Source organism: Balaenoptera acutorostrata, chromosome 1 (genome assembly GCF_949987535.1).
Source record: "Balaenoptera acutorostrata chromosome 1, mBalAcu1.1, whole genome shotgun sequence".
Taxonomy (NCBI): domain Eukaryota; kingdom Metazoa; phylum Chordata; class Mammalia; order Artiodactyla; family Balaenopteridae; genus Balaenoptera; species Balaenoptera acutorostrata.
In genome coordinates this window covers 84,446,503-84,461,812 of record NC_080064.1, presented here as the reverse complement: position 1 = coordinate 84,461,812, position 15,310 = coordinate 84,446,503, and the positions used below count along the sequence as shown (strand labels likewise).

The 15,310-nt window shown below is 38.2% G+C and overlaps 1 protein-coding gene across 5 annotated transcripts in view; it reads left to right on the top strand.

Annotated features, from left to right (window-relative positions):
* The first annotated feature begins 359 nt into the window (after positions 1-359).
* ALG14 (ALG14 UDP-N-acetylglucosaminyltransferase subunit) overlaps positions 360-15,310 on the top strand; it is a 118,105-nt gene continuing 103,154 nt past the window's right edge. For 2 of the 5 annotated variants that reach the window (XM_007169558.3, XM_007169557.3), the window contains exons 1-2: positions 362-634; positions 4,449-4,600. In XM_007169558.3, coding sequence (XP_007169620.1) covers positions 499-634; positions 4,449-4,600 — 288 coding nt within the window. In that variant the 5' untranslated portion in view covers positions 362-498. Of the gene's footprint in view, positions 635-4,448; positions 4,601-15,310 lie in introns of all 5 variants that reach the window. The other 3 variants (XM_028163376.2, XM_007169561.2, XM_007169559.2) reach the window with 3 other exon arrangements.

Sequence of the window (15,310 nt, the reverse complement as noted above, 5' to 3'; positions counted from 1 at the left end):
ATGAGTGCTTGGGAAAGAGGAGATTTGGATGAGAACCCGAAATTCAATTTTTTGTACCAAGGTACCTTTCACTGGCAAGCACTTTCAGTAGCTGTGCATGTGCAACAGAAACATTTCCCTTGGCACGTATGCCACTGGCCTCAGGTGGAATTCAAAAAGTTAGTTAATTTGGAACACCTGCTAACTTGGGAGGTCCTTTTTAGGGCGCCCAGCTGGCCTCACCTCCTCACGAACCGAAACCAAACTGCCCCACCGCTTTAATCCGCGAATTTCAGTTTACGCATGGGCGGTACGTGCGCAGAATCCCGCCGGGCACCCAGCGGAGTGGTCTGAGGCCAGGCTTCCGCCTCTGGCCCTGAACTCCTCCCACCGCCAACAAGCCCCGCCCACCAAGAGGCCCACACCACGAGTTTGGGTCTCCGCAGCGCCCGTAGTATTGAACTTTCACCGCTCCTGCGGCCGGCGCCGGGGGATAGCACGCATGCGTCTTGTCGTCGAATGGGTGGCACCCTTATCCTCGCGGCGGCGGCAGGAACCGTGGCCGTGCTGCTGGCAGTGCGGCTATGGGTAGTGCTGCGTCCCCGCGCCGCTGTGCCCCGGCGGTCTCTCAGCCTCTTGGTGGTGGCTGGGTCCGGTGAGTATCCGGGCAGTGACTGGCGGGCTCGGGTCGGGTACTACAAACCCCAGAGTCCACCGCGGCGCTGTTCGCAGGGCCCCTAGCACTTTGTGCAGCGTTGCATGCTGAGATTTGTAGTTTCTCTGCGGGACTGGAGCGGGTCAGCCCAGGCTGGGCAAAATGCTGGTCTGTTGTTGATGTGGCCCAGGCCGCGTCTTTAATGACAAATGAGTTACTTACACTTGTCTGTAATTAAGCGTCTCTGTAGCGTATATTTTTCTAACAAATTGTTAGTGAACAGAGAGGACACAGAAGCCTGTGATGGTAACATGCAATTTGCCTGAATAAAAACTGCTGTTTTGCATTATTAATCTAGGCATTTGGGATTTAATTTAGGAATCACGAATACTACATGATAAGCGAGACAAAGCGAATTGTCACATTTATAAATATACAAAATCCACGAGGATAGAAACAATTACCTACTAACGGGAGAACAATACACACTTAAGGATATTGTGCCGGGGGATGAACAACAACCTGTGCAATCAGGTAATACAATCCAAACGGAGTCGGCCAGCTCTGTAGGCGTACCGCTTTAAATGGACAGCTCTGACAGAGCGATACATATACATGCTGTGTACATTCAGAAATGCCAGGAGATTGCATCCAGATAGCATAATATTATAAGTATTAGCAAATGGTCTAAACTTATGTCCACGTGTAATTCATTACTTTATTCACCTAATGTATTTTGAGCCATAGGGGAGGTCAGGCACTAAGCTAAGCCCTGGAAATAACAAAACTGACGAATACGACTTGCCGTGGAGTGCTGACTATGTCCCAAGCAGTGTGAAAGCTGTGAGGACACAGCAGTGAATGAAATGGAGAATATAGAAAAACTAACAGAAAACGAAAAGCAGAATGGGTACTTGCCACAATAAGTGCTATAACCTGGGAAGTAAAAACTGCTATGGAAGTTCACGCTGGGCGCCACTTTTTCTGAACTTGAGACAGGAAGCTTCCTGGAAGTCGTGATGTCTAAACTGAGACTTGAAAGATGACTAAGAAGTAGCCAGACCAGGGGGAGCTGGGGCTTTGAGGGCTGCGAGGGTGTGAAAAGAAGGCCATAGCACTTGGGATGACCAGAGGTGCGAGGGCACTATGGTACTGAGTTGGATGTGGGGAGGCAAGCCCCATGCAGATCGCGTAAGGGTATTTTAAACCCTGCTCTACAGAGCTGTTGGCACTACTCCACTGCTTCCTACCATGCAGAGGTTAGGACCACGTGCCTCTAAATGAACATAACACCGGAGTTGAATCACATCTCTGCCACTTACTAATTTGGTGATCTTGTGCAAATTAGTTATCTTCACTGAGCCTTCTGTTTCCGCTTTGAAAAATGTGGGTTAGGAAGAGGCGAGGAGAAAGAAAGTTGCATTTTCGTCAGAATTGTCAGGTAAAGCCTCCTGGGGAGATGACAGATACCCAACAGCAAGGAGGCCAGAGTGGCTGGAGTAGACTGAGTAAGGGGGGAAGAAGCAGATGAGGTCCAAGAGGTAACAATAAGGGTCGGCTTACAAAAAGCCTTTTATTCCATATGAGAAGGGGAGCCCTTGGAGGGTTTTGAGCAGAGGTAAATAATTTGATCAACTCTTTTGAAGAAGATCAGTCTAGAGGCTGTGTTGAGAATAGACTCAAGTGGACACTTGAATGGACAAGTGCAGAGGAGGGAACAGACCAGGAAGCTTTGGTCATAATCCACGTGAGAGTGATGTGGTTTGGAGCAGGGTGCTAGCAAAAGAGGTGGTGAGAAGTGATTGGATTCTGGATATACTTGAAGAAAGAACTGAGAAGATTTCATTCCCAAAGGACAAGTCTTAATAAAAAAGTAAAATGCAAGATGAAGCTCATCATTTTAATGACTTTATTCAGTAACAAAGTTAATTTTTCAAAGAATGTATTCAGTGAGAGTTTCCTTTTAAGGAAAAAAAAAAGACTGTTAAAGCAGTTAAAATGAAGTTTTAATTGCAGTGGAAGATGTATATATTCGGATTTATCTTTAATTGTTCCAGCTCTGAAAACAAGTACCTACTTTGCAAACCACCACACTTTTTCAAAGTTAAAAACAAAAATGATAAAATGAGTATAAGATGTGTAAATTACTTGCCCTGCATAAGAAGATGGCTGACAAGTTATAAAGTTAAAGCATGATTCTAATTCCTGTTATATTTACTCTATGCTGACTTTATTTCTATATCTAATTCCTTCTGGGATCTAGAGAGTAATCTTTCCCTTTCTGCTATAAGAAAATACATGCGTTTGGAGAAAACACATAATTTGTCTGATTATCCTATATGTTCACTGTATCGCTATTGAAAGCTTTTTTGCAATAGTAAGGGAGGTGAGTTGGGGGAGCTTTGTAGTGTGACCAGAGACAAGGAAGAGGTAACAAATGAGATGAACACAGAGAATGTTAAAGACGTCAACCTGGCTGAGGCCAGGGGATTGTGCAGTTAAATAGGTATGATAGGGCCCATTCTTAAGGAGTTTGATTGCTTTGCTTAATTGGTATATAGTTAATGTAATAGGTAAATGTTCTTTTGGGTTTTTTCCCCTGAAGGAAACCTCAGTGAACACAGTTGGTTTTTAAATTCATGGTTTTAAAATTAAAGTATGAAAATTTTGGAGATTGTACGATTTCAGAAATTGAACACACAATTGTTGGGTGAAGCTGGTAAATATTTGAGACCTCTGTTAGGTCTAAGACCTCTGTTAGGAGCTGTTGAACAAAAGTCTTCCTTAGGAAGATCTGAGCCCTGGGGGTCAGTGCTCATGCCTCACTGATGTTACTTCACAACACAGAAACCTTCAGCAACTGTCTTCCCATTTTCCAGCCTACTTTCCTGACCTTACTTCACTCTCCTCTTTCTTCCCAGTGTTCCCACCATGCCTTGATCACCCATCCCAGATCTTACCTTCTCCTGTCCTAATAATCCCACCCCCACCCAGTGGCCTCCCTACTCATATCTGTCCATCAGCTGCACCTTTCAAGTCATTTCAGCCTTTACCAGGGATCTCCCCTATGCTTAGGACATTGTTTTTTCATAACCTTTTGCTTGTTCCCTCCCCCAAACCCCATTTTAATTTTTCTTGCTGTCTTGCGTCACTCTTTGTATATCTGTGTGTCTTGTCCCTTCCCCACCAGACTTCTTGATAACAGGATCTGTGTCTTATACTTCTTTGTACCTTCCTCAGCTAGTACAGTAGCACAACCTACTGCTGGTGCTGATTTTATTTTATTTTATTTTATTTTATTTTTTTATTTATTTATTTATTTTTTAAATATTTATTTATTTATTTATTTTATTTATGGCTGTGTTGGGTCTTCGTTACTGTGCGAGGGCTTTCTCCAGCTGTGGCAAACGGGGACCACTCCTCATCGCGGTGCGCGGGCCTCTCACCATCGCGGCCTCTCCTGTTGTGGAGCACAGGCTCCAGACGCGCAGGCTCAGTAATTGTGGCTCACGGGCGTAGTTGCTCCGCGGCATGTGGGATCTTCCCAGACCAGGGCTCGAACCCGTGTCCCCTGCATTGGCAGGCAGATTCTCAACCACTGCGCCACCAGGGAAGCCCTGATTTTATTTTTATACGTTTATTATCCTCTTCCCTCATATAAAGGTAGTATTTATACAAGGGCATAGGTTATCATTTCCAAATATTCCTTCTGTGTTTTGAGAAATACACAAAACATAGTATTAGTATAATGTAGTCAGATGGATATGTCCATTACCGGTTTCTTAATCTCAGGCCTTCCAATATTTTTTTCCAGGTGGTCATACCACTGAGATCCTGAGGCTGCTCGAGAACTTGTCCGATGCTTACTCTCCTAGACATTATGTCATTGCTGACACTGATGAAATGAGTGCCCATAAAATAAATTCTTTTGAAGTAAATCGAGCTGATAGAAACCCCAGTGCTATGGTAAGTGATAATTTCTATGTCTAAGAAAGTTACAAGTTATATATTGAATTTAATTTTCTCTAGAAACAATCTCATGACCCTTCAGTGCCCTGCTCACACAATGCAGTCAACTGTTTATTGCTGATGAAATATAGTTCTTTTACTACCCAAATATAAAAACTTCTTTAAAATAACTCTTCAAATAAAAACGGTTGCTTGATTTCTTATATTCTCTTCTATTATTTAAATAGAGAAAATTGTTTCTCAGTAATTCCAACTGTGAAAATTGTTTCATTTATACTTACATAAAGCATCCAGTTCACATGCTTATTGGTTCTTTGTTAAAGTTCTTTATCAATGTATTACGTGTATTGATAATTTGATTTATCTATTACTACTTCTTATTCTTCCAATCATATCTGTATCTGCCTTTAAAATTACTTCTCTGCTCCTGGTTGCTCACTTCGTTTTAGCATTGTAGCAGAATTTGGGGTAAATTGAAAAAAGTGGAACTACTTAATCAGGAAGGAAACTAGAGCTGTTCCCTGTTAGATCGTCTCCATCCATCCCTCTCTCTGGTACCTGCCCGGCCATAGGGCTCGAACAGGTGGTTCAGGAGTGGACAGGCGACCCAGCTCAGACCACTCAAAGTATTCCTCCAGGCTTTTTGGACTTGGGGACCCAGAAAATGAAAGTAGTCTTTCTTCAGGGGTTCAACTCTGTAAAAGAGAAAACTTGGAAGCTGCCAGCAGTCATGTTTTCACCTGCTGGCTAAAGACAGACTGCAGCTAGAGAAAAGAATGAAGTTCATCCACAGGAAGAACAAGATGGGAAACCAGATGGTGACTCCTGCCTTCATTGACTCCAGAGCTGCTTCCATATGGGCCCTGTCTTGGTGGTTCTTATGTTTCTTGGAAATCAGGATCCACTAATATAACTCATCCTCCACTGACCTTTTTAGTTAGTTAAAGCCTGCTATAGTTACGTTTTGTTCACTTGTAAACATGATCCCTCAATAACGCACTACTAAATTGTGTTCTTGGAAAATCCACATCAAACAATCTTGGAATGCGCCGATGACTATTCAGCCGTAGCGAAAAAAATGGTATGTTTTTTCTTTGTGGGAGATGAGCCAAAATGCTTCATTTCTGTTTCGGGACTCAATACTGTATTAGTTTCCTAGGGCTACTGTAACAAAGTACTACACACAGGGTAGCTTGAAACAAGAGAAATTTATTCTTTAATGGTTCCAGAGGCTAGAAGTCCAAAATTAAGGTGTCAGCAGGGCCGTGTTCTCTCTGGAGGCTCTGGGGTGAATCCTTCCTCACCTCTCCCTAGCTTCTGATGGTGGCCAGCAGTTCTTGGCATTTTCTGGCTTGTGTCAGCATCACTCTCGTCTCTCCCTCCATTGTCACAGGGCCATTCCTGTGTCTGTCTTCACAGGCCCTTCTTATAAGGACACCAGTCATTGGATTTAGGGCCCACCCTATTCCAGTACGACCTCATCTTAACTTGATTACGTCTACAAGACCCTATTTCCAAATAAGGTCATTTTCATAGGTTCCAGGTGGACATGACTTTTTGGAGGACACTATTCATCCCTATACAAATATATACACTGGGCTATTTCAGGAAAAGCCTCCTGTTTGACATAAAGCAAAACAAACTTTTTCCTTTTAGCAAGTGTGAAAGGAGAAAATAGTAGAGACTATTGAGTATACCAGTAATGGATCCTTTCAGTAACGGGTGAAACAGATAATAGTAGCTTCATTTTACAAATGAGATAAATGAGGCTCAGAGGCAAAAAAAAACTCAGCCAAGACCCTGCCAAATATGTGGGACTTACCTAAATGTGTCTTCTTCAAAGCCTGTGCTTTTGCTGTACAGCCCACTCTGCCTCTTTTGTGTATTCTTTTACAATTCAAAACACTCAATGTGAACAGAATGCATTGAGAATTCTTATCCGAGGCATCAGAGACTTAAAATTCATTTAATCTCTTATCTTAGAGCATATATTGGAATTGGAGAGTTTATAGAAAATGATGGTAATTTTCTCACAAGAATAATGTAAAAAGTCTTATAATTTAGCAGTGGCATACACTACTAGAAAAAAATATAAAGATCAAAGGATTACAAATTTCTTATTGTTTTTCAGCATACAGAGTGGGTATCTTTGTTTTTACCTAATTATTAGTGTGCGTGTTTTTTTCTTCTTTCTGAAATTGCACCCAATTTGGAGGCTCCAGTTTTAATTTAGCATACATATTGAATATTTCCCTCCAGGTCCATCACTGTATGTACCGTTTATTTGCTGAATTTTGTCAGGATTTAGTGAAACATTTAGAAGATTGTTATGTACTGTGGATCATGATGCTTTAGAACCCAGTAAGTTGGGTTTGATGCACTTTACTAAGAAAGCCAAAGATTTCAATTTTATAAGTGCCATTATTTTTTTCTCGTTATCAAAGTAACACCACAGTGTAGGGCTGAGCATCTCTGTTCGACCTCCTTCCTTTGTCGGTTACTTTCCGGCTGGGGCAGTGCAACCTCTGTTAGAGAAAAAACACTATCTCATTCCTGAAATGGTCTGCTCATGTGTGAATCTAAAGCTGGGGAGAGTTTCTGCAGAGATGCAGAAGAGAGCCACTGAGGGCAGTAGAAGGAACATGACTGTTGTCCTTTGTGTTGACCACCGCTATGAGCCACACTGGGCGGACAGGAGGCAGGGCGGAGAGACACCTTCTGACCAAGCCTTACAAAGGGAGGAATATACTTCTCATCTCTCTCTACACTTCAGCTAAGGGGACTTGTACCCGCAGCGTCCCTGACAGCTATCTTTTGTACCTTCCGTGGAGCTCACCAGACTGGGGAGAGGAAGGGTCTGACTGAAGAAATCAATAGCGATCAATACATTTGCTGCAGAGCCCATGTCAGCCAAGAATACTGAACACTCTAGACCTGCAGTGTCTAGTAGAGGAGCCACCAGTACTGGCCCAGCACCATTTATTGAATAGTCCTTTGCCCACCGATCCGCGGTGCTTCCACCGTTAGATCAAGTTTCCATGTATGTATAGGTCTGTATCTGAGCTTTCTACCTTAACTGGTACATTTGTCTATCCTTGAGATAATGTCAAGCTCTTCTTTTCTTCAGAAGTATCTTTTTTTTTTTTTTTTCCACATAGGTTTTTAAATTAGCTTTGAAAAATTCACAAAGAACTCTGTTGGAATTTTGGTTTGAATTGAATTGAATCTGTCCATTAGTTTCAGGAGAACTTACATATCTTTGATGATATCTTCCTATCTGGAAACATCACCTTTCTCTCCATTACAGTATTTAGATCTCCTTTAATGCTCTTCAGTAACATTTCTAATTTTCTTCATAAGAGTCTGGCATATCTTTTGTTGTGTTTATTTCTAGGTACCTTGTATTCTTTTATTATTGTTGCAAGTGGTATAACTTTTAATGATATTTCCTGTGTTGCAATATATAGAAATACAATTGATTTTTATAAAGTGATCTTATAAGAACCACCTGGCTACACTCTAATCCTAATTTGTACACTTTTGTGTTATTAATGAAGATAATCTTATCATCTACAAGTAGTAATAATTGTGATTCTTTCTTTGTAATCCTTACATCTTTTAGTTCTTTTTTCTCATTTTGTTATTAGAACTTCCGGAACGGTAATGAATAGGAGCCATGTAGTGGTCATCTTTGCATTCTTTCTGCTTTAAAAAATGTGTTGAGTTTTATTTTAAATAATATTTAGTTGTTGATTTTTATCAAATGTCTCTTCTGCATCTGAGATGATCTTATAGTTTTTCCAACTTGTTTTGTTTATATGGACAATTACATGGTTATGAACTAGTCTTGAATTCCTGGAATAAACCCAGTTTGTTCATGGTGCATTGTATTTTAATGCATTGCTGGATTTGATTTGCAAACATATCATTTAGGATTTTTTTGTTTATGTTCATGACGGAGATTGCCCTGTATTTTTCCTTTCTCATGCTGTTCTTTAGTTTTCGTATCAAGGTTACACTAGTCTCATAATGTGAGTTGTAGGGTATACACAACTTTTTGCTCTTTGGGGGAATTTGTATAAGTATGGAATTAATTTTTTAAAGTTTTTTTCTTAAAATATTATTAACTGCAGTCACCATGCTGTATTGCATCCCTATGACTTCTTTATTTTATAACTGCAAGCTTGCACCTTTTGACCCCTTTACCCATTTCCCTCACCCCCAACGCCCCACCTCTGGTAACCACCAAATCTGTTCTCTATATCTGTGAGCTTGGGTTTTTTGTTTTCTGGTTTTTTAGATTCCACATATAAGTAAGATCATATTGTATTTGTCTTTCTCCGTCTGACTTATTTCACTTAGCATAATGCCCTCAAGGTCCATCAAGGTAGTCACAAAGGGCAAGATTTCCTTCTTTTTTAAGGCTGAATAATATTCTATTGTGTGTGTGTGTGTATGTATGTATCAATCACATTATATTCAGTATTTATCCATTCATCCATTGGTAGACACTTAGGTTGTTTTCATGTTTTGCCTATTGTAAATAATACTTCAGTGAACTTGGGGTAGTGTATATCTTTTTGAGTTAGTGTTTTCATTTTCTTTGGATAAGCATCCAGAAGTGGAATTGCTGGATTATATAGTAGTTCTATTTTTAGTTTTTTGGGAAACCTCCATACTGTTTTCCACAGTAGCTGCACCAATGTACTTTCCCACCAACAGTGTAGGAGGGTTCTTTTTTCTCCACATCCTCACCAACAAATGTTACTTGTGTTCTTTTTGATGATAGCCATTCTGACAGGTGTGAGGGGATATCTCATTGTGGTTCTGATTTGCATTTCCCTCACAATTAACAATGTTGAGCATCTTTTGATGTGCCTGTTGGCCATCTGATGTCTTCTTTGGAAAAATGTCTATTCAGGCCTCCTGCCCATTTTTTAATCAGGTTGTTGGACTTTTTTTTTTTTGATGTTGAGTCATATGAGCTGTTTATATATTTTAGATATTAACCCCTTGTTAATCATATCATTTGCAAATATTTTCTCCCATTCAGTAGGTTGTCTTTTCATTTTGTTGATGGTTTCTTTCGATGTGCAAAAGCTTTTAAGTTTAATTAGGTTCCATTAGTTTATTTTTGCTTTTGTTTCCATTGCTTTAGGAGACAGATCCAAAAAAATAGTGCTACAATTTATGTTGGAGTCTTCTGCCTATGTTTTCTTCCAGGAGTTTTATGGTTTCCGGTCTTACATTTAGGTCTTTAATCCGTTTTGAGTTTATTTTTTCTACATGGTGTTAGAGAATGGTCTAATTTCATTCTTTTACATTTAGCTGTCCAGTTTTCCCAGTGCCACTTATTTCAGATACTGTCTTTTCTCCATTGTGTGTTCTTGCCTCCTTTGTCCTAGATTAATTGACCATAAGTGCATGGGTTTATTTCTGGGATCTCTGTTCTGTTCCATGGATCTGTGTGTCTGTTTTTGTGCCAGTACCATACTCTTTTGATTACTGTAGCTTTGTGGTGTAGTCTGAAGTCAGGAAGCATGATTCCTCCAGCTGTATTCTTTTTTCTCAAGATTGTTTTGGCTATTTGGAGTCTTTTGTGTTTCCATACAAATTTTAAAATTATTTGTTCTAGTTCTGTGAAAAATGCCTTTGGTATTTTGATAGATATTACATTGAACCTGTAGATTGCCTTGGGTAGCATGGTCATTTTAAGATTATTAGTTCTTCCAGTCTATGAACATGGTATATCTTTCCATCTGTTTGTGTCATCTTCAATTTCTTTCATCAGTGTCTTATAATTTTCCAAGTACAGCTCTTTTACTTCCTTAGGTAAATTTATTCCTAGATATTTTATTCTTTTTGATGCAATTGTAAATGAGATTGTTTCCTTAATTTCTCTTTCTGATAGTTCATTGTTAGTGTATAGAAATGCAGCAGATTTTTGTATATTAATTTTGTATCCTGCAATTTTACCAGGTTAATTGATGAGCTCTAGTAGATTTTTGGTGGTGTCTTTAGGATTTTTTTATGTATCATGTCATCTACAAACAGTGACAGTTTTATGTCTTCCTTTCCAATTTGGATTCCTTTTATTTCTTTTTCTTCTCTGGCTGTGGATAGGATTTCCAATACTATGTTGAATAAAAGTGGTGAGAGTGGGCATTCTTGTTTTGTTCCTAATCTTAAAAGAAATGCTTTCAGCTTTTCACCATTGAGTATGATCTTAGCTGTGGACTTGTCATATATGGCCTTTATTATGTTGAAGTATGTTCTCTCTGTGCCCACTTTCTGGAGAGTTTTTATCGTAAATGGATGTTGAAGTTTATGAAAAGGTTTTTTCTGCATCTGTTGAGTTCATTTTGTTAATGTGGTGTATCACATTTATTTATTTGCAGATATTGAAAAATCCTTTCATCCCTGGGATAAATTCCAGTTGATTGTGGGGTATGATCCTTTTAATGTACTGTTGAAGTCGGTTTGCTAGTATTTTGTTGAGGATTTTTGCATCTATGTTCATCAGTGATATTGACCTGTAATTTTCTTTTTTGTAATATCTCTGTCTGGTTTTGGTGTCAAGGTGATGCTGACTTCATAGAATGAGTTTGGATGTGTTCCTTTCTCTGCAGTTTTTTGGAATAGTTTGAGAAGGATAGGTGTTGACTCTTCTCTAAATGTTCAGTAGAATTCACCCGTGAAGCCTTCTGGTCCTGGACTTTTGTTTGTTGGGAGGTATTTTTATTATTGATTCAATTTCATTACTGGTAATTGGTCTGTTCATATTTGTATTTCTTCCTGATTCAGTCTTGAAAGATTATGTATTTTTAGGAATTTGTCTATTTCCTCTAGGTTGTCCATTTTACTGGTATATAGTTGTTCATAGTAGTCTCTTATGATCCTTTGTATTTCTGTGGAGTCAGCCGTAACTCTTTTATTTCTGATTTTATTGATTTGGGCCCACTTTCTTTTTTTTCTTAATGAGTCTGGCTAAAGGTTTATCAATTTTGTTTATCTTTTCAAAGAACATCCTCTTAGTTTCATTGATCTTTTCTATTGTCTTTTAGTCTCTATTTCATTTACTTCTGCTCTGATCTTTATGATTTCCTTTTTCTACTAGCTTTGGGTTTTGTTTTTCTTTTTCTAGCTCCCTTAGGTATAAGGTTAGATTTTTTATTTGAGATTTTTCTTGTTTGCTGAGGTAAGCTTGTATTGCTGTAAATGTCCCTCTTAGAACTGTTTTTGCTGCATCCCATAGATTTTGGATCATTGTGTTTTCATTTTCATTTGTCTCCAGGTATTTTTTTATTTCCTCTTTGATTTCTTCAGTGATCCATTGGTTGTTTCATAGCATAATGTTTAACCTCCATGTGTCTGTGTGTTTTGCAGTTTTTTTCTTGTAGTTGATTTTTAGTCTCATAGCATTGTGGTCAGAAAAGATGCTTGATATGGTTCCAGTTTTCTTAAATATACCAAGGCTTGTTTTGTAGCGAACCATGTAATACATCCTGGAAAATGTTTCATGTACACTTGAAAAGAATGTGTATTCTGCTGCTCTTGGATGGAATGTTCTATATATAACTATTAAGTCCATTAGGTCTGTTGTGTCATTTGAGGCTAGTGTTTCCTTATTGATCTTCTGTCTGGATGATCTGTTCATTGATGTGAGTGAGGGGTTAAAGTCCCTTACTGTTATTGTTACTGTTGATTTCTCCCTTTGTGTCTGTTAATATTTGCTTTATGTATTTAGGTGCGCCTATGTTTGGTGCATATGTACTTACAATTATTATATCTTCTTCTTGGGTCGCTCCCTTGATCATTATGTCATGCCCTTCTTTGTCTCTTGTAACAGTCTTTATTTTAAAATCTATTTTGTCGGGCTTCCCTGGTGGTGCAGTGGTTGGGAATCTGCCTGTCAATGCAGGGGACACGGGTTCGAGCCCTGGTCTGGGAGGATCCCACATGCCGCGGAGCAACTAGGCCCGTGAGCCACAGTTACTGAGCCTGTGCGTCTGGAGCCTGTGCTCCGCAACAAGAGAGGCCGCGACAGTGAGAGGCCCGCGCACCGCGATGAAGAGTGGCCCCCACTTGCCGCAACTAGAGAAAGCCCTCGCACAGAAACGAAGACACAACACAGCCATAAGTAAATAAATAAAATAATAAAAAATTTAAAAAAAATCTATTTTGTCTGCTATAAGTATTGCTGCCCCAGCTTTCTTTTGATTTTCATTTGCATGGAATACCTTTTTCCATCCCCTCAGTTTCAGTCTGTGTGTGTCTTTAGATCTGAAGTGAGTCTCTTGTAGGCAGCGTATATATGGGTCTTGTTTTTGTATTCATTTAGCCACTCTGTGTCTTTCATTGGAGCATTTAGTCCATTTACATTTAAAGTAATTATTGATATGTATGTTCTTATTGCCATTTTGTTCATTGTTTTGGGGTTCTTTTTGTAGGTCTTTCTTGTTCCTTTCTTCTTTTGTCCTCTTGTGATTTGATGATTATCTTTAGTATTAGTTTTGGATTCTTTTTTCTTTTGTATGTGATATATATGATTATGATTGTGATACAATTGTTTTAAGTTGCTGATCTCTTAATTTCAAATGCATTTTAACAACTCTGCATTTGTACTCTCTTCCCCTCATGATTACTGTTTTTGATATCATATTTTACAAATAATTGTTTTGTGTATCCCTTAGCTGTTTATTGTGGATATAGATGGTTTTACTACTTTTGTCTTTTAACCTTCCTGCTAGCTTTGTGCATAGATAATTTCCTACCTTTACTGTATGTTTGCTTTTACTGATGTGCTTTTTCCATTCATATTTTCATGTTTCTAGTTGTGACCTTTTCTTTTTTGCCTAGAGAAGTTCCTTTAACATTTCTTGTATAGCTGGTTTGGTGGTGCATTTTAACAATATTAATTTTTCTAATCCATGAGCACAGAATATCTTTCCATTTACTAGTGTCTTCTATAATTTCTTTCATCAGTGTCTTATAGTTTTCAGTGTGCAAGTCTTTCACCTCCTTGGCTAAATTTATTCCTAGGTATTTTATTCTTTTTGATGCAGTTGTAAATGGTATTGTTTTCTTAATTTCTCTTTCTGATAATTTGTTTAAAGTGTGTAGAAATGCAACAGGTTTTGCCTGTTTAATACAACAGGTTTTTGCCTGTTGATTTTGTATCCTCCAACTTTACTGAATGTGTCTGTTAGTTCTAACAGTTTTTTGGTGTAGTGTTTAGGGTTTTCTATGTATAATAGCATGTCATTTACAAATAGTGACAATTTACTTCTTCCTTTACAATATTAAGTTTTGTATAACTTGTCTATAACACCACCTGGCCCTGATATGTTCTTTTTGTTATGGTTATAGGACTTTGCAGGATTTCTGTTTCTTTTTAAATCAGTATAACTTAAGATATTTTTCTAGGAACATATTTAATTTTGGTAACCTTGCAAACGTATTGGCATTAATATTTTCATAATATTCTCTTGCTATTTTTTGTAATCTGTGCTGTAGTGTTTGTATGGTATGTCTTTTTCCATCTCTTTTGACTTTTGTTTGTCATTATGTTTTAAGTATGTCTTTTATAAATGACATAAAGTACAATTTTAAAATTTAAAACTGAGAATCATTGTCTTTTAACAAGCATGTTTGGTACCTGTACATTTATTTTGATTACTAATATATTAGATTTATTTCTACTATTTTATTTGATTCTTTCTATTTACCATACTTTTCTTCAATTTTTTTTTCCTTTTCTGTCTTCTTTTTGGATTAATTGAGCTTTCATTGTCCTCCCTTTTCCCCTTCTCCTAGAATGGAAATTATTCTCTTATCTTAGCCATTTTCCTTAAACTGTTAACATGGATATCCACCTTAAAGTCAAAAACTTAATATCTCCAGCCTCCTTCTGAAAAAAAAAAAGCTTTTAGAATGTTTTAACTGTGAGGACCTCCTCCCATCGTATTATTTTATTGTTTAGTGTTTTGGTTCTACCTTGTTTTTATTCCATTTGAATTACTTATTACTATTATTGTTTTATGCAGTTAGTAATTATTTAGATTTATGTCGTATTTTCTTTCCTTACCCTTACTACTTCTTTCTTTTGGATCCGATGTCTTTTTTCTAGAAATATATATTTTATTAGTTCTTTCATGGAAGGTCTGTAAGTGATTTATTCTTTCCATGTTTTTTGTTTGCCTGAAAATATGTTTTTGTTTTGCCCTCCTTTGACTGCATTCTGCGTTTAGAATTCTTGTTTGAATTTTTTCCTTCGTAATTGTGAATTTAACATTTATTCATTTTTTTAAAACAAGTATTTATTGAATTCCCACTGGTGCTAGTGATACAGTAGTGAATAGAATACAAATCTCTCTGCCCTTGTGGTGACTATATTCCAATGGAGGGATAATAAGCAAGATAATTAAATAAAATGTATAATATGTTAATGATAAATGTTGAGGAGAGGAATAGAGTAGGGAAAGGGAATGGAGAGTATTGGGGAGTTGAAGGGAGGTTGCAGTTTTGGGTAGAATGGCTGGGAAAGGTGACATTTGAACAAAGACTTGAAGAAGGTGAGCTGTGAAGCAAACTGAGGGAAGAGAATTCTTAAAGAGGAAGCAATAACTGCAACGAAGAGCCCTGAGGTGGGGCTGTGCCTGACATGTTTATAGGATAGCAAGGAGATCAGCGTGGCCAAAGCAAAGT